The sequence below is a fragment of the Corvus hawaiiensis genome, chromosome Z (genome assembly GCF_020740725.1).
Source record: "Corvus hawaiiensis isolate bCorHaw1 chromosome Z, bCorHaw1.pri.cur, whole genome shotgun sequence".
Lineage (NCBI taxonomy): Eukaryota > Metazoa > Chordata > Aves > Passeriformes > Corvidae > Corvus > Corvus hawaiiensis.
In genome coordinates, this window is record NC_063255.1 from 14,397,494 (window position 1) to 14,423,678 (window position 26,185).

Genomic DNA, 26,185 nt, shown 5'->3' on the forward strand with positions numbered 1-26,185 from the left:
TCTCTTTCTTATATTTCCAAGTGAAAACAGCTGGAAGTGATAGCTACAAATATTTCTGGAGTCAGCAAATATGTCCCTGTCTGAGGTCACTTTTTCACCTTTGGAAAGTACCTTGTACAAATACACAAGGAACTGAATTTTGTGAAAGTAACACTTCGCTTGTTGGAGTTGCTGGAAGACATTTCACCATTTAAAAGAGTGTGGTGTATGACTAATGCTTGCTAGAAAAAATGGCTGGTGGGAAAGAGTACAAGTAAATATGTACATAGTGCAGCAAGATACCAAATGATAAAGAGTACTTTAACTTGAATTTAAGTGCAGTGATTTAACACTTCAAATATGATCCTGATGGCTGCAGGAAGAGTAACAAAGGTATCTAACACTGGAAGATGAGGCTGTTTATGAAATATCCTGATTCACTAGACATTGCAGTCCTTAACTCTTTTAAGTATTCTTGCTGCTTTTAAGCCTCTCCATATTTCACTTAAATTTAGGAATGTCATGCAGTGTTGCAGCAGAAACTTCGTGTTATAGACATGACTTCTGCCACAGAATGGGTGTCTCTTTTGCACCTTCAAAGACACAGTGAAACTGAGGTCTGATGTGATTAGCAAGTAAAGCAAGTTTGACTCTGCTGTTGACAGTCTGTAACTGCCCTAATGGTTACTCAGGAAACTGAAGACTTCTGTGGCTTTTATGAAGATTAAAAATAAAATTTTAGATATATGATGAAACCTGTAAGGCTATTTTGGTATCTAGAAAAAGCATGTTAATTAAATATCTTAAAATAAGAAGAAGTGAGCCTCTCACAGAAGTGTGTGCACCCAAGAAAAACAACTTCCTGAACACAGGTTTCCTGTACAGGTTAATTTTCATGTAGTTGAGTTTCAAAAGTAGAACTAGACTGATGAAAACAGTGGAAATTCCTAATTCCTTTTATGTGGAACATAGTTTGGTTAACTGGGAACTTTCATCAAGGCATTTTAATTTCCTGGTGTTTGGAGAAGAAGTATTGGCAACAGGTGTGACGCTTCCTCTGGCAGGCCCTGTTGGAAGGTGGGAAACAGCAGTTCAGGGACTTGATGAGCTTGAGATTTCAGCTGTGTTGGATTGGAGTTAATGGTGGACTTCTCCATGAATTTGCAGAGCCTTGCCTTGAATTTCTTTGTACTTTCAGCCTGAAGCAAGATTTCCAATCAGCCACTATGCAGTACAGAGCAATAGAGTAGTGTCACGTTGTATCGTGCCTTGCTTGCAGCCTCCAGCTTCTGTGGTCTTGTCTTGGTTTGCTTGGGAAGTTATTTTAAGACCTTAAACTGCTGCTTCTAGGTTAGGGGAGCCCTGGAATAGGGAAATTAACAGGCAGAGCTGAGGTTTCCTTTATCCCCACCTTGTTTAGTCCATCTTCAGATACCTGAGGCACGCAGTAGGCAATATACTGAAAAATAAAATCAAGTCAGCTTTAAGCTGCTGTGTGCACTTATTTGAATATGAAAAGAAACAGGAACTCTATCTGTGTTAATATATGACCAGATGGAAGTAAGGAGTGAAAAGAAAATGCTGTTTATTAAAGGAACAGAAGTAATTTCTGCTGTGAAACCCCAGAATGTCTGGAAAAGCAGCGTTTTTAACATCTGACTAAATATAACCTAGTTATGCTCTGCTGTATGGAACTGCAGATCAATCAATGGTCTGTTTGGAGTGAGACCGTAGGATGTTGATATTAATGACACGCTTCCCCTCAGGACAGACTTGGCTACCGTGCAGGAAGTGGGGTGAATACTGGGGTATAAAGTCAGTGTTTTGACATTTCATATCACAGACGTAGGATCTGTGTCTGGGGAGACAGTGAAACAAGAACCAGTGAATTACTTCATGATTTCTAACTGTTTTGAAAACTGAAATTATTTACAAGACAAACAAGCTACATCATATTTTCCTAAAAACCTTAATTCACATAAAAAATTAGATTTTAAATTTGATTTCAAGCTTGAAGTTGGTGTTTTTGCATTCGTTCTGTAAAGCTAAATCCTTCATATTAATTCTTATGAGATGTTATTTCCTGTGTTAGCCTTTAAACTATAGAAGAGGTCATTCTGCTTCATGCTGCTTGTCCCTGAAATCTGGGGAACACCACAGACTGCTGAGGGTAACTTTCATACCTTGTGTGCTTTGTCTCTCAGATCCTGCACTGTTGTTCGCTCATAACCACCACGAATAATTTTTGCTTGTAAATCTGGGTACAATATTGTGTGTTCTGTATGATCAGTCTTTAAAAAGTACCTCCCTCCTACACAATTGGAATGGTGGAGTTGAAGGGTGGAATAATGAACAGGAGTTAGTGAAGTGGACAGCTGGGCTGGCATGAGGGAAGCCAGGCATTGGTGTCAGAGGAGGTGGACAGGACAATGTAAGGAAAGAGGAAAGGATAAGAGATGAAACGGACATGGAAAATATGTGCTGTGATCTAATAGACTTCTGGATAATGGAGCTGTGAAAGGAAGGAAAACAAGCAGTTACAGATTATTCTCAGCAATGTTATTAAAGTGTAGTAAGTATATGCTCTGGATTGTATGGCATACAATGATTAGGCTTGTTTGACCACCGAGGAGTCCTTCAGAAGACAACAGGCATGTAATGTAGTTTGTTTCTGGATGCAAAGTAGCTACTCAGCTTTTGCACGGGTGTTTCCTGTTTTGCGTGAAATTCCAGTGGAACTGTTCCACACAAGTTTATTTTACTCAGGAGCACTGTATTCACTTGTTGGAGCACCACAACTAATTTGCAAGTATTTCGGTACACAGTGTGACTTTTACAACCGATAACTTTTTTAAGTATACATTTAGCTTAATCTCACCCCTCTTTTAGTCTTTCAGTGAAGTAAATATGAAAAAAACAGATGCTCAGAGCAAATGTCACCAGGATGTAGAGCTTCCCTGTGCAGAGCTTACTTGTGGAAAACTATATAAAAGCATTAAAGTACTTTGTATTCTTGCAGCACTGCTATTTGCTGTCAGCTTTTTTGTCAACTGTTTCAACCAGTATCCTTGATACCCTGGAAGTGATAACTTGTTCCTTCATTATTTGAATCCTTCAAACATGTTTTCTCAGTATTTTTACTAAAAGTAAACATACTTGCTTTTCATTGTCACAATTACCTCTAGCACAAATGTCCAGCTATGGATCAGTGGAAGCATTACTGTGGGGTAAGGGGGGTTCAGAGTTTACAATTTGGAACAGCAGACTGTATGCATGGTGTCTCTGCTGGGGGTGATAAGCAAAATCAGTATCAGTCGGCACATGTATGCATGTATGTATGTCAATAATGATTAAAAAAAACAAACAGATTCTCTATCAAGATCTGGATTCTGGCATGCAGTGAATGTTTTTCTCTCTTTACATATTTCCTGTGCACAGCTGTTTACCTCCCTGTGGAGTGAGAGGAATTGCTCTCAGTTGTGGTGAGCCTGTAGTACAAAGAGCAGGAGTCATTTGGGATTCCTCTCCTGCTCTGTTAGGACCCTGTTAATATGGCATAGCTGCTACCTGACCTTGTTGCCCTAAACTTAGCTGCCTCACTCATGCCTTCAGCACTTGGGGAAGACCTGTCTCCCTAGACAGACTCGGGGAAAGTATTTTAACTCCTTTAAATAAATTTTTTGGGGGGGAGAGCTGAGCGTAGTCCCTGGGTATTGCAAACTGTGCAGTTGTTCCTTATATTTGGGTAAAAAACAAGAAGAAAACTTTCCTTAAGAAAAACAGTTGATTTTCTGTTGGCAAGAACGAGGATGTATTATGAATTAGTTTGGTGTGGCATGGCAGCATGAAGTTTTGGCATGCTTTGGTACTCTGTACTATTAAAATTGATAATTAAAGGGTGTTGCCATATTTCCTACCACGGTTTGAGAGCGTGGAAGAAGGAATGTAGCACAAGGTAAGTGCACAGGTTAGAAGCATCTCTTAGAAAAGTTTCTAAAACCTTCAGAAAAGTTGAGGTCTTTGCCTCAGAAATTACAGAAACAAAGTTAATTTTCCTCATTTGCATGGTGTCCTATGGGTGACTGCTTTTAGCAGTGGCTGGTAGTAGGGTTTCCCAGGTTCTATCTTGAGTAAGAAATGACAAAATGCTGCTTGGGGCATTCAGAACAGGGGAGCTACAGATGAAGAACTGTCTGTCTAGAGGTTTGCATGGCTTTCAGTGGTCACATATGGAAAGTACTTGCATGCTTACCTTCAACAAATGGTCAGAGGGTGAAGATTCCTGAGGTCCAAATGTACTTAGTAGCTTGCATAAAGAGGCAGTCTTACTTCTGCTGCTTCCCTTTCTTTTGTTTCTGTGCTCATCTGACCTGTTGATGAGCCAGTTCTGCTAACAATAGGCACTAACAACAAAACCAAATGTAGGACAAGTACATACTTCCCAGCTGATTTTACAAACCAAATTACCTCACCGTGTAGTGAGACAAACCAGGGATAAAGGAGTGGGTGGGTGACTGTGAACGTGTGACTGATTAAAGGGGTGTTGAGCAGCATGAATTGAACAGTCAGCAGGCTCTTCAGCTAGTGGTAAGATCTGTGTTGCCCCAAAACTTACATTCATTATAAAAATAAAGGTGAAACAGAGTGGAGATGGCAGCTGATCCACTTATATGTGTTCCTACACAACTTGAACTGACTAATGGTGAGTTAATTCTTCTTACAGATCTTTACCTTCTTGCTGAAAAGGGTAAATACAAAATCTGACAGTAGTGAAATCTGATGTGTTTTAATACCCTCACTAGGAAAATGAGTGCAGCAGCATGGGTTCTTCAGTAGCACTAATGGCTTGAAGTCTAGATATTTCTAGCATATATGTATCAAAACCACCTTTAATATGTTTATGAATTTATTATGGGAATGTAAATGTTGACTTTCAAATAGAACTCTTCTGGAGGCTTAACTCCTGCAATCTATTGAATGTTATAGGAATTGTGCCTCTAATAAGCACTTCAATGTCTGTGGGGTTTTGTCAACAAAGTGAAACTGGATTTTACAAGGTGATCTCTGTGTTTGTGGTCTCTAATCTGCTGTGATGCAATTTGATTAAACTTCTAACTCCTTTCAGAATATAACCAATTTTAATTTGTAACCAAACCCCAAACCACTTGTTCAACATTATTTGCGTTCAAAACTTGTTATAAAAGCTTCACTGCGTTTTAACAGATGGGTCTAAGCTCAAAGAACTTCTTTGGGGTCAAATTTTTTTTTTTCCCTCAGTTCTTACCTGCCAACGGTAGCATAATCTGGTACTCATGGCAATGAGTATGAGCAGTGTGTATGCAGGAACAGAAGTTACAACATTCTTTATTGTATCTCCCAAAGTAAAAGGTACTGGAAAAGCACCTGGCTGGTATAACTGCTTTACTGTTCTGTGGAAGTGATTGTTGGCATGCAGTTTTCTGAGCAGTGTTGCATGTAGCTGGACACAAAGAGTGATTGTATAAGGCAGAGCTGTTAAAGGCACTTGTAAACCCAAAGCTTAGCTTAGAGCTACCAGTGGTGAGGAGACAACACTGGGGGAAGAAAAGGTGTATTTATTTCTCCTCTGAATGCAGAAGTATTCAGCTTAAGCCATAATAACATTTTTAGCTAACTTTTTTAGCTGACTAGCCTAAACTTTGATTAAAATTTACTTCTACAACATCCACATTTAGAAGAAAAACACTGCAGACTGGGGTTTGTTTTCTCTATTAGCTGTCAGCTGTCGTTATGGATTTCTTTCTTTACATTGCTGCCACTCTCATTTTATAACCTTTTTCTCTTTTCAGCCTATCTTGAGCATCTCTGCTGTTATCAGGAGGTGGTTTCCTGGTGGTTTTAGCTTTGCTGTGCAGCCTTCAAACTCACTTCTAGGTCTTCTGAGTGTGGAGAGCAAGTGTTTATATGAATGGCAGAGGCTGTTTATTTTTGTACTCTCAAGGGCTTTTGTTTCTCTGTATTTAATCCAGCAAAATTATTATTGCTTATATCTTCTTTTGATTGCTTGCCTTGAATTGCGGTATCTGACTCTGGATGCTGATGACAAACTAAAATTAGCTTGCTTACTGCTATGCCCCCAGGGGGGTTTCCAGTTAACTAATGATTTTCCAGAAAGACTCCAGTGCAAGTAAAGTGATTAGGTCTTGGAGGAGGAAGTTCTGAACTGGCTGAGCAGGAAGGGTGTAGCATGTCCTCTAGTTTGTCTTTTGGCTGGAAATTTTAGCCCAACTGTCAGTGCCTAAAGGCTAGAATAAGTGACACTGAGAATTTAATATGTTTGTTTTGTGCAATTTGGGTCCAAACTGAAGGATATCCTGTCACTAGATTTTACCTCTTAGCTCCAAGATCCTGAAATGCCTTTCCATATAGTCCCATTAGTGCTGTTTAAATAACTTTTGTATTTTGGTTGAAATAATGTGTGTAAGAAAATCAGAAACAGGGAGTCATGGATGAAACTTGAAAAACTGAAGGGTACATTAGAAAAATAGCAAATCATACATGGAAAAGCTTATGAATGACCTGGGAGATGGTGTTGTAATACTAAGTTTGTGCTTATCCATTTAGGTGTGCTGAGAGAACTTAAAAAGTATTGGTAATGTTTTATTACTGTCTGTTACTTACACAAATAGTGCATTTTTTTGTGTGTTCACAAATGCATGTAACTGACACTGTGGATGTCAAAACACTTAATTATTTAGCAAATAGACTTCTGACATTAAGTGGAAAGATCACATTGCAAACATATACTCCTTTAGTTTAGGAGGCTTTTTTCCTTAATTTTAATTTGCCAGAATGTGAGGAATTAAAGAGGGTGTAGTTCTTTACAGCATGTGTTGAAGGATCTTTGCAAAGTAATAATTACTCTTTCTCTCTTTAGGAAATACACATAAAGGAACCCATAGAAAAGGAAGTAAATCCTCGCTTATTACCAGGTAACCATGGTGTATTACTAGATGTAAGTAATAAAAATTAGTGATTAATACTTAAATATTTCCTTGTCAGCAGCAAACACTCATGTGATATGAGTATCACAGGTAGTAAAATACAGGGTTTGGTTTAACAACCCTGCAGGTTGAAGTGTTTTTAACATCTGTATCTGCATGGGGTGTTGAAAATTCTATAAAAACTAATTTTTTATAGAGCACCATGTCCTCAAGTAAGCTGCATGTGGAGAACTGTCTATGCTTGAGTTTGCCCTGTTTCTTAAAGTTGGATGGGTTTTATTTGTTTGGAACTGAAGACAAGTACTAGAGGAAATTTACCTTCTAGTGGCTTTGCCTCTACTGTGAGTTACTTGGGCCTTCCGATGTTTCATTTACTGTTAATATTTTCTGTTATAATTTACAATTATTTCTTTTTAAAAGATACTTTCCAAGATAAGGAAAGACAAAATACAGGTAAAAGTTTACAATAAACCAGTATTCTTCTGTTTGGTTCCCTACACTTTTTAGGAAGGACTGAGAGTCTATTAAAGCTTTACTTTCTTAAATTTAAAGTTCATTTCCTGTGAATTCTGACACTTGAACTTAATTGACTGTTATTTATGCAGACCTGTGTTTGAGACTTCAAAATGGCCCTGGGACCTGTAAAATAGTCAAAGCTATGAAAAAGTAACTATGATGAACTTGAAATAATTAATTCAAATATTTCAGCATTCTTAGAGTTTACCAGTAAGGAAGATTGGAATAATTTTCAACTTGTTTATTGACTACATAAAGTACTCTTTCTGGGTTAGGGGGGTTTTTTTGAATATACACTCAAATGATTGCTCTCCTCCTGCATTTGGAGTAAGCCATGACACAGATACCTCTGGTTACAGAGCTCCCAAACATCTGCAGTTCAGGCCTTCTGGAATAATGTTAGTAACCTGGAAGGCTCTCAATATGCTGATTCCAGGAGCTGCCTCTTGGTGGTTTTGTGTAACAGTGATGAAATATCTTTAGGCATATGGTTCTGAGAAACTGCCAGGAAGTTATTGCTGAGTTTGAGATAACAATTGAAATAATTCAACTGTAAATGTCACTTAATGTTGCAAGTGCTTTTTCTCTGCAGGTGAACTGCTGCTTTGTGAAGCCAGCACTGTGTACAAGTATATACAAGAGGATGGATCAAATCGTGGCACTTATGGGAAACTCGTGTGCACAAACTTCAAGATTTCTTTCCTTGATGATGATTCTGCTTCAGATGATAATGTAAGAAAACAAGTCTTCTAATTATGACTAAACAGGCTCTGAATAAATAATTGTATCCTTCCTTTAGATAAAGATGCAGAATGAACATAAATGTATAAAATTTCCTAATGAGTGCAGACTTACTTAAATCAGTCTGCATCTGCTTGATCCTTCCTCAAGCTCTAATGACTACTTTAAGCAAATACAGTGGAAGCGTTTGTGTGGACACTTACATTAGACATAGTTTATAACTTCATATTTTGAGTTAGTGAAAGTTAAGTTAAAAGAATCCATTGTTTTGAAAACTTAATAGTTTGTTTAAAGCTGATTTCTGACTCTGTCTTGGTAGCATTTATGGAAGTGTGAATGTCAAATGTAGCTCTGATGATGGATAACATCTGCCTGATTTGACTTTGGGCTACAGCTGCAGAATCATTTGAGGCTGTACAAGACTGAGCAAGCTAATACTCAGCAGAAATGCTCTGAAAAATTGTGTGGCTCAGTAAAGCTCTGAATTATTTCATTCAGAGTCAGGTGTTTACTGAAAAGATTTAAAAACCTAGTGCTGTTGAGCTTGCAAACACTGAAAAAGGTAAAAACTCCTCAAATCTTAAAAATTATTTCTGTCTTTTTTTCCTTTGGCTTAGGTGCTCAAATTGAGCTGTCAGAGGAGAATGGTAATGCCACAGTGCTTTTGGTAATCTTAAGTGTTGAAATAGTTTAGTCCATTTAGGTAATAGAAGTGAAAGGAGAGTCTAGTGGCTCCCAAGGTCAAGGTGATCTTGACAGTGAAGGAGAAGGAGAATAATATGATTTGGCACACGTTGCTTGTAGTCAGACATTTCTTGGGGTAAAATTTCACAGAGTTTAAGCATTAAACTAAGGCTTCTGCAGCCAAGTACCGGTTATTGGACCTTCTGGAATTATTTAAGAAAAAGCTGCAGAATCAAAATTTTGACACAAATCTCAAATGATCTGTGGAAGGTTGTTAATGACCATGCTAATTTCTGTTCCATTGCTGGTTTTGAACCTTGTGTTTATAACATGCCAAATCAACTATATTTCTTTTAACAAAAGTTCAGTATTAGCCATTTCGTTCAGAGTACTGCAGACCTGGAAGTAACTTGAATAAGGTAAACTCTGTTCACAGTAAAATATAATTTGCTGTACATTAGCCTTTTGGTAATAATATTGAAAATAATAGCGTTTAGTTGTGGGCATCACGCAAATGCCATTTTTAATGGAATTCATGGAATGGTAGAAGTGAATGGAACTCCAAATCACTTCAAGTTTGGTTATGTGGTAGATAAGGTAATTGGGTTCTTTGTGTGTCTTCATTTTACCCAGTGATAAATCTGACTTTAATGTTGGAATGTTCTTGGGATACTTGTTCTTTTAAGAGACTTTGTATTTCCTGCCAGGTTCCCATAGCAAGGAAACTTGTCATAAAAGGGCTTGGATTACATGAAGTTACTGTATTTCCTGTTTACTGCAGTGATTCTGGTTAGAAAAATGACTCTCAATAGAATGTATGCTTTGAAGCTGTTTGAAAAGTAAAAATTATATGTACATTTCAAGCATGGCTGAAACGTAAATAAAGCTATACTTGCAGTTTATAAACTGTGTGTGTAATTTGCATCTGTCTGTATTTTAATAACTGTTCTTCAGTGTTCTTCAGTGCCTTACACAGCTTGTAAGAATAAAAAGTAATGCTGATATGAAAACAGTGTATGGAAAGCCTTTACTTGGCAGAAGGTACTACTGTAGCGTGACATTTAAAAAAATTTTTTTCATGTTTCTAGGAGCCACAATTTAAGAATAAGATTGTAGGAGAAAATGACATAACTCTGCAATGTGTAGATCAAATATATGGAGGTAAGTCAGCTTTCTACCCCTTGGGAGACTTAGAGTGCTGGTGTTCCTTGTACAAGTACATCCTTTTTAGAAAACCAATAGATTTGGAAAAAGCAGCTGCAGTTGTATTTAATGATGAAATGACAGCTAAGAAATTTATCAGAACCCAGTCTTATCTGTCAAGCTTGTCAAATTATTTTAATCTATTTGGTTAAATTAATTGGATTAATTATCTGCTGGAACAGACAAAATGATTCCTTCAAAATGCAGTTGTTAAAAGCAGAAAATGTACTGTGGAAAGTCCCTAAATTTGGTAGACAAGGATCTTCCAATGTGTCAACTATTTAGGTAGATATGGATGTATTCACTTCATTTGAGCAATAGCAGTACAGGTACCAAATTCTCAAACAATTATTTTTGTTTGTCTAAGGGAACTTTGTTTTATGAGATTCATGATGTCTTCAGCATATTAAAGAGATAGAAAAGGAGGTTTTAATTGTCAAGTAAATCAAGGAGTGCTTTGCATTGGGGCTTAGAGGTGTGCCAATATTGCTAAAAAGATAAATGAGAATGGGGCTGATAGTCTTTAAGTAGGGGAAGGCTTTATTGAGAATCCTGTTCTTGGACAAGTTATGAGTATTCAGAATGTTTATAAATGGTGGTGTGGATTTGTGAAGGAGTGAACTGGGGCAGACCGGTGAAGCTGGTTATGAGACATTGTTTAGTGTCATATGCAGTGGCCCAGCTGGCAGCACTTGAAGTAGTGAAATGGTACATCCTCAAAGAGAAGTGAGCAGAGGTTTGCCTTGGGGACTTCATGGTGGTTAAAAAAAATATTTTTAAGGAACTTAAAATGATCTCAGATGCCTGGGGACTTCCCCTTGGGTAAAACTACTAAGTTGTTCTTTATATATCTTGAAACTTTTACCTTACTGTGCAATCAGAATGTGAAGAGATATACTACTGAGCAGCTGGTTTGCTGCAGATTTGCCTTTTATCTTGTATGAAGTAATTTGATGGGTTTTAAAAGAAAAGCTTGAGTGTATTAGCACAAGAGCTTGCCAGCCTGTGTTGTAAGATGCTTGTTTTGTCTTGAGAAAACTTGGGCTTGAATTAGTTTCTCGAGAATTCTGGAAAGTCAAGCAGGGACAGCTTTATCAACATACAACATACACCTTTTTGATATTTACTTAACTTTTTAATTCTGCAGTTTATGATGAGAAGAAGAAACTTCTAACAGGACAGCTGAGAAAATACCCAGAGAAGTTAATTATATACTGTAAAGACCTTAGAGTATTTAACTTCTGCCTGAGATACACAAAAGAAGAGGAAGTGAAAAGAGTAAGTATAGTAACTTAATTTGCTTTTCTATTTTTAACTCGGTGTTGGGTGTTTAGTTGTGGGGATGAGGGAAGGATGAAATTCACTCTGAGAAATCCCTGAAACTTGGAAGTGTTTTATGATCATTTCCAGCTGAGACAGAAAGTAAAAGGCTGATTTCATTAAACATTTCATTATGCACAGCAGTTAAAAGATAGGTGCAGTGGCTCTTTAAAGAGTGGGAGTGCTACAGGAAATTAGCTCCAGCTCAGGCAAGCTGTAAAGTTGTTTTATTTGTGACATGTAATTTCATTGTATTTTAAACTTCAATATAGTGTTTCTTTCTGATAACTTCACTTTTTTGACAAGTTAGTCTGAACTCCAAACTAAGAGTCAACTAACTTTATTTAAATAAGAATAATTCCAGAGGTCGAACATATATAATACTGCTTAGACAAAGTAGGTACAGTGTCTTGCAGACAACAGAGAAACCTTCCTGAAAGTCAGGTTTCAGTTGTTGGGGATAGAACCCATCAGTTTTGTTCAAAACCTGGATGGAGGGGTTGGTAAATAAAAAAGACTTTTTTTTTTTTTTATACTGATAGCCTTGGTGTGTGTTTGGGTGTTAATTGTTGGTCCTTTTCTAGATCGTCAGTGGTATAGTTCATCATAGCCAGACTCCTAAGCTGCTTAAACGTTTGTTTCTGTTCTCTTATGCATCAGCTGCTCCAAACAACGCAGGTAAATGTTTTTCTATTTTTGATCTGTTTGTTGCATAGTTAGTTCTTTAAGCAGGCCGGGGAGTCTGTTGAGTGTGTGCTTGCCTTATGGCTCTGTCCTGCTGGCAGGTAGCCTCAAAAGAAAAATTATTCTTTTGTTGTACCTTGTTAGGCATGTTGTTAAAAATCTCTAAATTGTCTCCTGTTGGTTTCTGTGTCCTTCTGGAAGTTGCACAGAAATTTTCCAAGCAGGAGTAGCATCCCTGGACTAAAAACTTACTGTGACAAAAATGTGCAAATGCTTTTCATGTGGTTCATCTAGAAGATACTTTGCTTATTTTATCCATGTGGTTTTTCTGTATTACTGCTGTGAACCAGACTTCCTGCTCTTAATCCTGAAATTACTGCATTTGCAGTGGCATCATATCAGAAAGTGTTTTCCTTTTTGCTCTTATTTGCAAGCAATATGCTTCTTCCCAGCAGTTGCAAAAAAAAGCACAGGTTTGCAAGGCATCTGACTTCCTCTTATATCTGACTTCTTACATAATCTTCCCACTTGATCGAACTTGGCTGAATAACACATTAAGCTGCAAAATTCAAGATAAAAAATTGTCAGTGCACTTTCTAGCATTCCATAGTTCAGACTTTCGCTGAAATAGTGGTGCTGCTTTGAACTAGGAACCTGATCCTTAGTGCACCACCAACACCTATTCCTTTTACAGAGGGATGTTTTGATGTATGCAAGGTATTAAACACTAAAATATGTCAAGGAATTCCAGGATCACTGAGGTTAGAAGAAACCTCTGGAGATTATCTAGTCATGTTACTGTCCATATGCCCCTCTTCAGAATAGGGTTAACTGCATCAAGCTTAGTCATGTCCCATTGGGTTTTAAACATCTCCAAGTGTTGAGACTCCACAGCCTTCCTGGACAGTCAGTTTGACCCTCCTCATAGTGAAAAGTGTTGCTGTTATGTGTAAGTGGGATTTGCTGTAGTTCAGCTTGTGCATAACTGCCTCTCATCAGGTCACTGAGTCTAGATCCATCTTCTGTACTCTCCTCCTCTGCTTCAGCCCCAGTGTTTATACACACAAGGGAGATTGACCCCTGCTGAGCCCTCTTTTCTGCAGGTTGAATGATCCCAGCTCTGTCTCTCCTATCAGGTGCTTTGAAACCTTTAATGATCACACTGGGCCTTCACTGGGCCTGGTCCAGGAGCCTTCACAGGAGAGCCCAGCACTGGGCACAGCCCTCCAGCTGAGAACAATGGTGACTTTGTTCAGCTGGTGCACAATGGCTTTGCTAACGCAGCCTAGGAGCGCATTGTCTGTTTGCTGCAAGGGCACCTTGCTGGCTCAGGTAGTTCCTGCAGGCTTCACCTGTAACTGGTGTTCTGTTTCAGCTACAAACGATGGAAAAACTGCAAGCTTTTCCAGACGGAGACTGAGCGAATGTGGGAGAAGCCTACTCTTTAAAGCAACATCAAAGTGCTGTCCCACAATTCTTTCATATTTTAATAGCTGTTTTCAATAGTAAGTGGCTAGGTGTCATTCTTCATAAAAGTATTACAGGAGACTGTAGACCAAGCAGACTGTAGAAACTGTTTTTTATCCTCTTACAGTCTGATACATCTAAAATCTTGTCTCCAGGAGCTCATCAGTAATGTTCTGTTCTGAGCTGTAAATTTTTCATCTACCTTATCTTCTTACAGTGGAAAGTTTCAAGTTGCCATTATATCTTCCACGAAAATTATAGTTCGGTTTGGTATTTCAGTGTTGGCTGATGTTGTAGAATGTTACTTAATTAGGATGTGTGCTTAAAACAATTGACATTACTCCATAAATTACATGGTTATTATACAAGATTTGAGGCTAAATCAAGCTCTGCCTTAACTGTCTCTGAGTTAGCTAAGTAGAATTACAGAGAAGATTCTCAGTTGAAAGTATTGAGACTGAACTGCTGTAATTAATTTTCTGCTCTTACTGAGTGCCTGAGATGTTCTAGTCAATGCAAAACTATTCATAAAAGAATGAACCTTAAATGCAGTATCTGAAATTTTTGTAGAAAGGTTTTTGGTATGATTGTTAATTCTACATTTAAACTACAGTATTAGATACCAGTCAGCTGCATTAGTATAAAATTATATTTGCTGCACAGTATCCTGGATTTTAGGCTGGATGTGAGGACAGCCCCAGCTGTATGGAAGTTCTGTAAGAACTAATTAATGCAGGAGAAATTGTTCCTGAAGTTATTAGTCACAGCAGTGTTTGACAGAATATTACTGTTGTTAAACAGACAGAGGCAGTGTGGTGTACGAAGGCATTTTATCTTTGACTCAAGGCTTTCTGTACACAAGAGGCTCTGCTTGCTTACCTTAATGGCAACTAGCAGGTTTACTTAGGAATGCTTTTGTGTTAGAGTTCCTGATAGTCTGCAAATTTAATATTACTGATGTCTGACAGATGGGAAAAACCAAACTGTGATGTTTGAGACACTCCAGGACTGGCGTGATGAGTTGGAGCGGACCAAAGGGAATGTGAAATACAAAGCAGTGACCACCAATGAAGGCTACAGAGTCTCTGAGAAGTAAGCTTGCCCTTGTTGATAGTGAACTTTGGATGTGTGAAAATCAGTGCTACCTTGGATGCTGGGGATTATAAGTAGTTTAGGACTTTTTTTAGGATCTGGTTTCTATTTTTATTTATGGAATAGTTTGGTTTGTAGTCTCAGGAGCTGATCCTGCTCAGGCAGGGTTAACTTTAAGATTAGGTTTAAACTACTCAGGACCTTGGCCAAATCAAGCTTTGATTATGTCTAGGAGTGAAGAATAGAAAATATGTAGGTCTGGGACCTACACTCCTGTCACACTCTTTAGGATGACACTTTCTCAGTCCCGTACCTTTAGTCTGATAAAATTTCAAGTTACGTGCACTGGAGATTTTCCACTGTTTTAGTTGGGGGAGGGGCTGGGTGGGGAAAGAGTAACTGGTTTAAAGTAAATCTGCAAAATGTGCTGGTGGAAGTTAAGTTGTGTTGCCTTTAGAAGAAGGTTAGCTACATTTAGCTGAGCTTGGCCACCAGTTTAGCTGAGTAGCATTTATTGGTGAGCCCTTTAGGATGTATACAAGGATTTGTGTACTTCTACTGTTGTTTCATAGTCATATCATGAAAGGTTTCACAGACTGTGGAAACTAGTATTTCAAAGTCTCAACTATTTACTCTAGAACTCTGTCTTGGGCGACCCAAACTGAGTTTAAGTACTTACCTTTGTTGCTTCTCTGGGCCTTGAACATAAATAGTGTTGGCTGATGCTGGAAATCCTTGATGTATTAAATGATATTCTTGAATTAGGATGTGAACTGCTTAACAGGCATGGAAACAGAACTAGTCATTTAATACTGCAAGGGTATCTTTTGAAACAACAAAGCGTGAGAGAACCAAGGTGGTCTTAGCAATCAGTCTTAGAGGTTACAATTAATTGCACCTTTGCAAAGGCAGGGGGATTTTTGCAATGAAAATAGTTAAGACCTCAAGGCTGGGAAAAAGCCTTATTCAGCTGAAAATAAAGGGACAGCTTTGATGACAGTATAATTATCTAGTAGACTTGTAGCAGAGTGAATATATAATTAGAATTTGAGCTAGAACACTCACCATCATTAAAAGGAGCTTGGAAATTGTTCACTTTTGAGACCAAGAAACTCTTCTTTGTTATCTTAGGCTGCCATTGTATTTTGTTGTTCCCATATGCATTTCTGAAGAAAGTATCTTGAAGTACGAAGGCAGAGGCATTCCTGTAAGTATACGTGCATGGCTGAGGGTAAGACTCTTACTGAGATGGCAGACTTTCAATTAGTATTGCAGATGTTACTGCATAGTTTTCAGATCTTGTTTTTAACACCTTACATGTATACCTGGTCATCTACTGAAGGGAAACAGATGTTGGAAGGAGAAGTGCTTGATACATTTCTGTATTTCACTGAAAAGTGTCATATGTAGCAAAACATATATATAACATACACATAACATAGCAGCAAAATATGCATTTACTGTTCACAGTTCTCATTTACTAATGTCCTACAGCCTACATACACTACTAGCCTGTCTGTCCAACAGCCTGTTTTTCATGAGACTGTACTGAGTGGCATCTGGCTGGGGCAATATGTAGGCTTTGAAATGCTGTTTGGATATTGAGGTGAAGACAGTGCATGTAAGGTGTAGCTGAACACCTCCAGTTACCTAGCTTGGGTTCTGGTAAGTGCTGTGGCTGTGATGATGCAGTGTTTTTGCAAAGTCAAGTAGCCCAACTGAAAAACTAGTTCTAGCCATCCAACAGAAAATGAAGTTAAATATACTGGTTTGCACCCTGTAGCAAGCTGGGTTTGGCTTTCTGCCTTTTAGTTCAAGAACCAATAAGAGGAGATGGAAACAAGGAGCAAAGTAATCTCACTTGTGAGGTCTTACCTTAGCTGCTGTATGCCCATTAAACTTGCCGAGGAAAATCACGTTCATTTCATGCTTTTAAATTAATTGGTCCATGGAGAAGATAGTACTCTGTTGTCCTGCCTAAAGGTCAAAGTAGTTTGGCTCACTTTTTCTCAGAGAGTCAGAGACCTATTACACTGGTTCTTACATAGAAACAGAAGTGTTTGGGGTTTTTTTATTCCATCTTGCATTCACAGAATTGTAGAATAGTTTCGACCTTTAAACATAATCTAGTCTAATCCCTTTCTGGAATGAAAAGAAGCATCTTCTCCTAGATCAGGTTGCACAGAGCCCTTTCCAACCTGGCCTTGAATGTTTCTGGGGCATCTACCACCTTTCTGGACAACCTGGTCCATCCAGTTTTCCAGCACCTTCCTTGTAAAAACTTTCTTCCTCATATGTAGTTCTAAACCTACCCTCTTTTAGTTTCAAACCATTACCCCTTGTCATATCACAGCAAGACCTGTTAAAAAGTCTTTCCCCATCTTTTTTCTAAGCCCCCTTTAAGTAATGAAATGCCACAAAAAGGTCTCCCCAAAGCCTTCTCCAGGCTGAGCAACTCAATTTCTTCAGCATATCCTCACAGGACAGGTGCTCCAGTCTTATGACCATCTTTGTGTCTCTCCTCTGGACTGGCTCCAGCAGGTCCCTGTCCCTCCTGTGCTGGGACCCCAGAGCTGGATGCAGTGCTCCAGGTGGGTCTCAGCAGAGCAGAGCAGAGGGGCACAATCCCCTCCCTCCCCTGCTGCCCACGGGGCTCTGGGTGCAGCCCAGGACACGTTTGGCTCTCTGGGCTGTGAGTGCCATGGCCGGGGCATGTCCAGCCTCTCACCCACAGCACCCCCAAGTCCTTCTGGGCAGGGCTGCTCTGGGTCTGTTCATGCCCAGCCTGTGCTGATACTGGGGGTTGCCCTGACCCAGGTGCAGCACCAGCACTTGGTCTTGTTAAACCTCATGATGTTCCCATGGACCACTCCTCAAGCTTGTCCAGGTCCCTCTGGATGGCATCCTGTCCTTCAGGTGTGTTAAACACACCTCACAGCTTGGTGTTGTCTGGAAATTTGCTGAGGGTGCACTTGATCTCACTGACTGTGTCGTTGATGAAGGTATTAAATAGTCCTGGTCCTAGTACAGACCCCTGAGACTCATCACTGATCCCCGTATGGACATGGGGACATTGACCACTACTCTCTGGATGTGACCATTTAACCAGTTCCTCATCCCTGAGCAGACCATGCATCAAATCTGTATTTCCCCAGGTTTGAGAGAAGGATGTTGTGGGTAATCATGTTCAAGGCCTTACGAATGTCCAAATAGATGACAACATCTGTAGCTATCCACTGTTCATAAGCCTTGCAGAACTCTTCTAAATATTTCCTAACTGTTTCTGTGAAGCTAGTGTCAAGATAGCTGGACCATTAAATTGGTTTGAGAAGGCAGTCGAAGGACAGTATAGTAATTTTTTCCACTCTTCATGATTTTGAGGTTTCTGCATCCTTCTGAGGTGCACCTCATGGTTACTGTAAATTGATAGCAGAACTTCAACTTCCTGATTTCGTTTGTGTAGTATTCCTGATGAAAATGATTCTTACTCCCTGTTTCAATGCAAGTGTGCAGATCATCTCGAGAGCTTCAAGGAGTAGGTATGAATGAAGAAAATACGTGTAAGGGGAACTAAGAAGCTTTGAGGACTGATTTGGCACAAGGAATACCTGTGACCATGCAATCTGATTCAGCTGTGGAGTGTTTAACACTTTATTTCATATGCCTAGATTATTCTTTATGCATAGTTCACATGAAAAAACATCAGCGCATCTATTGCGAGTTATCTTAAGGCTGAACTATAAGAAAAACCTACCATCTGTGTAGAGAAAGGGATGGATTATATATATACATGTGTGTTACTTGTCTTGCTGTGGCATATATGCCGACATAATTTGGCCATAGACTTTTTGATCAATTTTTTTTTTACCTGTGAGGGAAGTTGAGAAAGTAGTGTTTTGACTTAATCTGACATTTTATATTTCCCTGTGCCTGTGTAAAAACTTGCAAGTGGTAACATAGTGTACTCAGGCATGTAATTTTGGTTCAGGTGTAGGAGTTTGCTTCTATTGATGGCGTTATTAAATACACTAAAAATTCAATGAAGCAAAAGCACAGAGAAATTTTGAAATCACTGAGTCACATAATCAAATACCTTGTATAGGACAATTTACTAATTTTTCTCACCTGGTAAATGTCTTTCTGCAGATTTGGTGTTGGTCTTGCCATAATGGTGCTGCTCTCCTCAAAATGTCTGCGTTTCCCAAAGAACAAGATGACAGCACTTCACAAACGCAAAAAGCCTTCTTGGATGGGTCAGTAATAGCTATTCTGTCCACAACACTTTGCTTGGTATGGACCTTGCTTCTCTTTTTCCATATATGCTATATCTTTTAAGCTTTCACACATCAGGAAACAAGTTCTGTATCTGAAAGTAGTTTTCTGTAGTGGAATGTGTTTAAGCCCTTGACCTAATGGCACCGGTCGCTTGTGCAGGACTGGAACCTCACTGAAGGCTTTTTCTGTGGAAATACATACAGATATATGTCTGAGGAATCTGTACAAACTGTGGTGTGTTATTTAGGTAAAGCAGCAGCAAAGCCTGTAGGGTTTAATGGGCTTAATTGTTTAGCAAGTAAGAGAAATCTAGACTCCATCTCTAAAAGTGGATTTGCAAACTGAGCTTTTAAGACTCTGCCATCTTCTGAGAGCTAGGTTCATGTTCTTAAATAATTTGAGATAAGGTGATCTAAAATGTCTGAGACAGCCTAAGCAGTTCACTACTGCAGCTTTCAGATGTGAAGGGAGGCTGCACTTTTTCAGTTGGGGTAGTAAGCTGAATTAGTTCAGCAGTTTGAAAAATTACAAGTTTAACTTAAAGGAAGGAGCACAGCTGTCTGAATGTTATGGCAATGACTTTTTGCCCTTTAATTTTGGCGCTTTTTTAACCTGTTGTGTGTCCTGGACAGAACTTCTCTCTCAGCAGCCACCTGTTAGATCAGACTCATATGTATAATCTGTGCACTGAACATGGCCTCCTTGCTCCTCATCGATGGAGAGCCTTTTAATCACACAGAACTAACAGAAAACAGCTTGACTGGGCTCTTAAAACTGCTTTTGTTTATAAAATTCCTTATACTTGCACAGGAAGAGCTTGTGGCCTTTCCTGCAGATTCTCTAATATTTTTACCCTGAAATGGGGAAGATTACATGATTTAGAACTGTCTTTAATACTATTTCATGATGTGAAAGTAAATAAAACTAGCAGTAAGCTGAAACAAGGCATCCTCTGATATTTTGATGCCTTCTCTGTGGCTGTTTGAACTTGGGGCAGTATTGCTGGTTTTCTTTGCTGTGCAGTACTGGTGCTTAATCACTGGAGTCTGAAATGTATCTATGAATTGGCCATCAGGGTGTGTTAAAGTGCCATTATAGTAATAGTCTGAACTCAGGCACAGAGCAGATGTTTACAATTAGCAGTTTATCTTTTTTAAAAAGCTGTTCAGAGTCTGATCTTCCAGCACAAGTTCTTTACTGCTTCATTTGGAAGAAGTATTTGTATTTGGCCAACGATTGCTTTCCCTCACCTCTGATCTGATGCATCTTCAGGAGGTCTGGTAACCTGTGTTTCTGATCTGGACCCCTGTAGTTCTCACCTAAAGCAGGTTTCTGTGCTACAGCCTGCAGGAAGCAAAGCACTCTGTCCTGCCTGGAAAAGTGCCCACAAGGTCTCACTTTTGAAGTATGAGCTAGAGCAATTTTTCCCAGGTCTTGACCATAAGAGGCCAGAGTGACAGCAGATGTAGTTACCAAGTTCATGTTCATCTGAGCTCTGGAACCTGAATGAGAGGAGATGTGCTGGGTCCAAACTAAAGCGTTATCTGGCCTGGTATTTTTTCCTCTCCTTCAAGGGAAAAAAAATAGTAGATATATAGGGAAGTGCAAGATATATTGTCTTGTTTGAATCCAGATAATTTCCTTTACTCACGTGTTTCATTAGAAGACCTGGCAGCTAGGTATCAGAATCTGGTTGGCAAAAGTCAAGAGAAATTGTAAGCTTCTGCTGGGAGGTTTGGGTGTTTCTATCCATCTCTTCTTTCTGGATACACCTCTAGCAGCCCCCTAGTAAAGTGATTTTGGTGTATCTAGTGAAGAAAACAGTAGTAAAAATCAAGTGCTGCTTGCAATATTCATAACTGAGGCACAAATATAGTTTTATTGGTGTAATGGTTAAAAGCTTCAAATCTTGTTATAAGCCTGTAGGCAAGCTTCCAGCCAGTACTTAAAAATGCATGGAGGCCACTAGCTTTCTAGAGTGTCTATCTTCTGGTATTACAACTCTTTCACAAACCGTGCCTGTTAATTTTGTCTTCAGTGATAGTAGTTGGTGTATTATTTGACTTGTGAAGCAGAAGGCTTTAATCTCTTGATGATTTGATTTAGAATCTGTAAGACAATTAGCAAACCTCCCTATGAGCTCCTGAAGATGGATGACTTGTCAAGCAGCCTTCCATCTCTGCAAGATATCCAGACTGCATACACAAGATTTAAACAGCTGTTTTTGATAGGTAAGTCAGACTTTTAAAGCAAAGCATGATGATGTGCTGTGTCTCATGAGTGCAGTAATTTTCTTGATTGGTGTCTTGATTTTGAAGGTGGTTAAAAGCAGGTTTTAAAATACATAACTGAAGACTCTGCTTATGTCTGAATGAAGGTTTGTAGTTCTTTGACTTAACCATTGCTTGCTAAGCTGTCACAGTATCTGAAAATTACTTTAAAAGGGAGCAGAGTCTTAACTGTTAGTTGGAACACACTAGCTGGAGTGAAGTGTGTGGGGAAGATTTTTCAGTGTACTGTGGTCAACCTTTTAAAAAGCCTTTATGCTCTGTCAAGAGTGCAGACTAAATGCTAATTCATTTTTGCACTAGGTGTTGTTACCCACTAGTCACATCTCAAAACATGAAGCTACTTAAATTCTGTCCTTTAGAAAGCAATAAAATGGGAGCCATGTGAAAGTATGCTCTAGGCTTTCAGACTTTTTCTTCTGAGACTTTCCAACTATTTTGCTGTCATGAAACACTTCGACCTCATCTCCTGAGATGAAAAAAGATCCACTCCATTTTTAATATGAGATATTAGAGTTTCACACCGAGGATTTTGTCTAGAATACACTGTCAAATCCACAGTGAATCTTAAGAGCTAAATGTAGTTACTTATCTTTTTATGTGGTTTCTGGTAACTTACCCTCTGTAGGAAAAAGGCCAAAGCTTGAATTTAAGTCATTTAACCTGTCTCAGGAAATACTGTGTATTTTGATGATGTAATTGTATCATTCATTGTCTTGTATTCATGGAAAGGAGAATGTGTTAAAACTGTAATCCAGTAAGTGTTTTGTTCTTGGAGCTTTTTAAATAAGGTTTAATAGTAGACTGTACCTCACTGAGTATAGCACTATGCACTTGCAGTCTGAGAAAAATGTTCAGGTAAGCTTTTGCAGAAGTAATAAGATCTTACAGAAATTTGCTACCTTATTACCATCTTTTAAGGTCTGAACACATTAACCATTACTTTTGTCCTGTTCTGGCTAGTTAATATGGTATAGGCAGCTTGTCCTGGCCATGGCACTCACAGCCCAGAGAGCCAAATGTGTCCTGGGCTGCATCCAGAGCCCCGTGGGCAGCAGGGGAGGGAGGGGATTGTGCCCCTCTGCTCCACTCTGCTGAGACCCACCTGGAGCACTGCATCCAGCTCTGGAGTCCCAGCACAGGAGGGACAGGGACCTGCTGGAGCCAGTCCAGAGGAGGCCACCAAGATGATCAGAGGGCTGGAGCATCTCTCCTGTGAGGAAAGGCTGAGAGAGTGGGGTTGTTCAGCCTGGAGAAGAGAAGGCTTCGGGGAGACCTTGTAGCACCTTTCAGTGCCTGAAGGGGCTACAAGAGAACTGGAGAGGAACTCCAGACAAGAGCATGAAATGATAGGACAGGGGAGAATGGGTGGGTTTAGATCAGATATTAGGCAGAAATTCTTTACTGTGAGTGTGGTAGGATTTAGTGAAAACTACATCTAATGGAACAGAATTCTGAAGATGCATTCTAGTGCTTTTGTGAAGAACTAGTTTCTATGGCCAGGGTGAAAGAAACTGGGAGAGGAATTTAAATGAGTAAAGAGCCAAATGAGGGGGAGAGGTATGGAGGCAGAACAGCTACAGGAACAAAACATGTATATGCTCATGCATTTGAGGCATAGGTGAAAGATGCAGCAGAGACAGAAGTGTGTGTGTGTGTATGTGCTGGAATTGAACACCAGATGTGTATGGAAAGAGACTCGGGGAGGTGAGCAGTTACACAGAAACATATGGAACTGAAGTTATCATTGAAAGGGTAGGGGAGGAGGGAAGTGAGTGTATCTGGTTTCTCACTAGTAGAACTGTTTGTAGGCCTTGTGCTTCAAGGTTTGTCTCATGCAGGAAATGTAATCTATTCTGGTTTTAATTTACTGTATCAGCTTGTGAAAGCTTTCCAATGTCTGTTGACTGGCTTTGATAGAAATAAAAGCAGTGGAGACTTAGGTGGCATTTCAAAAAACCTACAAAAGTCCTAGTGAAATACATAAGAGTTTAATGACTTTGTGGTATTGAACTTGGCCTCCCTGTTTCTGTATTTTAATGTCTTTTTTTAGTTGCAACAAAAACTGTTTAAAACATTTTTCAGGTAGCTCTTAAATTCCATAGATTTTTATAACCTGCTTCTAAAACCCATTGATGTTTCTGGCTGCGATGGTAATGATATTCAAAATCCAGCCTCTTTATAGTTAAGCTTTATGTGGATCATCATCTCTGATTAAACTTTTTTATTTCTTTTCCATTTTGTCAACAGATTTATTTACCTGGTTTGATTGCCATGAACCTTCAACATACCTTTTCTAAAAGGCTGTGGTGCTATAAACCTGCTGGTGTTTGTAGGACTACTTCACTTCCTTATTTAGTTATAAGGTGTCAGCTTTAACAGTGATTGAGATTTGCTGACTCCTTAGTATTGGTTGTTTTGTACCAGTTCATAACTGAAGGGGAATACAATGGATGGCTGCTAATTATTACTATGTATGTATGTATGTGTGAACAAATCAATTTTTTGTTTTTCCTCTTCTTTTTGCAGATAACAGTACAGACTTCTGGGCAACTGATGTGAAATGGTTTTCATTACTGGAGAGCACAAACTGGCTAGAAATAATCAGGTTTGCTCTATCTTCAGCTTTCTGTGTTTCAAATTGTTGGTAAATGCATTTGTAGTGGGTTTTCTAGCTAGTTTCTTGAAATTGAATGACATTCTTTACTGCCAGTAGGAAAAAAATTAAGACGGGCTTACGGTTCCATTTATATATCTTATTTCTGCAACTTGAGACAATGTTTCTAACAGTGCAGACTTGTGTTAAGCCTTCCACTTTAAAGGATGTGAGAACTAGCAGACCATTCCAATTACAACTTTTCCAGAAAGCTTTTTAAAACTATAGATCCAGATAATTTCTGTCCTGCACTGTCACCTTCTTTCCAAGCTCAAGAATCCTATTTGTTCCTTGCATGATACTATTCTGTTTCTCTTACTGGCCTTGCCATTCTTCTCTGTACTCTCTACTTCTGTAATGTCCTTTAGGATGAGATGAAGTGCGGTGTTTGAGATGTTAGCCCACCAAAGATTGATAAAATGACATTTCTTCTCAGTTTTGTCCCCCTCCTGTCCTGATTGTTCCTTAAGTTCTCTTTTCTTCTTTCAGCAGTCCAGAGTGAGTAAGTGTTGGAATGGTGTTGGCTAACTTAAGGCTTGTTGTAGTGGAATGCTGAGGAATTTTGTTTTCAGTGTTACTTTGTGCTAGCTCTTTTGCCTGTCAGTTTATTCTGTGATCAGCTAATTACCATGATGTGCTTCTGCAGTCAGCTCCAGTCCCTTCTAGTCTTAATAACAATTAATAAATATTGATAGTTATTAACTCATTAATCCAGAATTTAAATGTATGTGTTTATTGAAGGTTCTAGTGAAGACCGTATGTTGAGAAATCCATTGACATGACCAAGATCACAAGTAGTTGGAAGTAAAAGCCAGGCCAGATTGCTATCCTTAGGTTGTTTTGAGACTGGTCATTTCCATACTTGGATCCAGTTGGTTCCTGGATCAGCCTGTTCTTGGCTCTTGCAGTTAGTAGGAATGCCTTCTCACATGTTCTAGATGATAGAACAAAGAATCTGACAACTCCACACTTAAGAAATAAACTGTCAGCTTCTATTAGTGGCCTAAGCTATTGCAAAAATTCTAATTTGTATGCAGGCTTTTGCAAAAAATAATTAACTTTATGAAGATTTAGATCTAGAAACCAACAGTGTTACATCTGATTTTATGTGATCTGTAAGTCTACTCAGTCTTCCTTGTGTAATAACGTTCTCTGAATAAATTTTGTCTGAGTGTTTAAAAGAGGTGATTGGTCATTCCTCCATCTGCCTCTTAAAACCAGATTTTGGAAGAAATGTAGTATGTAGTACATTAGAACATAAATGTGGTGATGTTGACTCTTTCCAGGATAAAGATCTGGTTCTTAGCAATTTTAACACTTCAGGGTGTGATGGCTGCTGCTGATCCAAAATAAAGTATTGTATCATAGCAACTGAAAGTGCATGGTTAATGGCCAAATAAAATGTTCTTGAAGCTAAACGGTTCTTCATTTACACAAACTGAGCATGGGTTTTGTGTTTTAAAGAACTAGTCAAGTTTCAAGTATGGCATTCTAGTCCTGTCTAGGGGAAACTAATACAAGAAACTTAACTTTTCCTGTACCAAACAGGAGAGTCTTGAAGAAAGCAATAGAAGTTGCTGAGTGTCTGGAAATACAGCATACAAATGTTCTCCTCATAGGTACGTATTTAATGGGATAGTCCTATATATTTATTTTTTAAAATTAATTTTGAAGTAGCTTAAGCTGTAAGTTTATAATTACAGTAGAGACTTGCTAAAATTCATACCGTACTAGTAAGAGTAAAGCACCTAAATCTCTCACACTCCTGGAAATGCTTCCTATAGTTAAAAAAATATGGTAAGCACTGTTCCAGGCTAAGATAGGATATGAATGAGAAAGCTGCTGATAAATTGTCAGGAGACTCATGCGTAAAGAAGGGGTAACATTCCTGTTGCCCAGTTTATTTTATTTAGGGTCTCCTAGATCCTTTGCTGCCCTTTAAGGGGAAGGGGAGCCATAACTACGCAAAGGACCAGTAATAAGAAAACTTTGCAAAACAACCTTTATATTTTCTAGATATATGCTGGATATTCTGTAGCCTCTTTATTAAAAATATGTGGAAGAATATGCTTACTGTAAACATGTTGAGCAGTTTATTTTTCTAGACAAAGTAATCATACGGAAAACCAAACCTAAAGTTAACCATTAAGTGACTCTTGGATTGGAAATTTAGTTGGGTATTTCCCTATATTGCCATTTGAGAAACCTAGCACAGGAAAGAGGTGTTTTCTGGAGGCACCTTTTGGAAAGGTGAAGAATATATGTTGCACGAGGAGACAGTTTCACACCTTGTGAAA

General features: G+C 38.8%; 1 protein-coding gene across 3 annotated transcripts in view; it reads left to right on the forward strand.

The window, feature by feature from the left end:
• Positions 1 to 26,185, forward strand: part of MTMR12 (myotubularin related protein 12) — a 33,357-nt gene that overhangs the window by 1,098 nt on the left and 6,074 nt on the right. For 2 of the 3 annotated variants that reach the window (XM_048291523.1, XM_048291525.1), the window contains exons 2-13: positions 6,896 to 6,950; positions 8,071 to 8,210; positions 8,837 to 8,866; positions 9,992 to 10,064; positions 11,254 to 11,384; positions 12,011 to 12,104; positions 14,546 to 14,669; positions 15,801 to 15,876; positions 18,816 to 18,922; positions 21,051 to 21,175; positions 23,762 to 23,840; positions 25,437 to 25,507. In XM_048291523.1, the coding sequence (XP_048147480.1) occupies positions 6,896 to 6,950; positions 8,071 to 8,210; positions 8,837 to 8,866; positions 9,992 to 10,064; positions 11,254 to 11,384; positions 12,011 to 12,104; positions 14,546 to 14,669; positions 15,801 to 15,876; positions 18,816 to 18,922; positions 21,051 to 21,175; positions 23,762 to 23,840; positions 25,437 to 25,507 (1,105 nt within the window). The remainder of the gene's footprint in view (positions 1 to 6,895; positions 6,951 to 8,070; positions 8,211 to 8,836; positions 8,867 to 9,991; positions 10,065 to 11,253; positions 11,385 to 12,010; positions 12,105 to 14,545; positions 14,670 to 15,800; positions 15,877 to 18,815; positions 18,923 to 21,050; positions 21,176 to 23,761; positions 23,841 to 25,436; positions 25,508 to 26,185) is intronic. The other variant, XM_048291524.1, reaches the window with a different exon arrangement.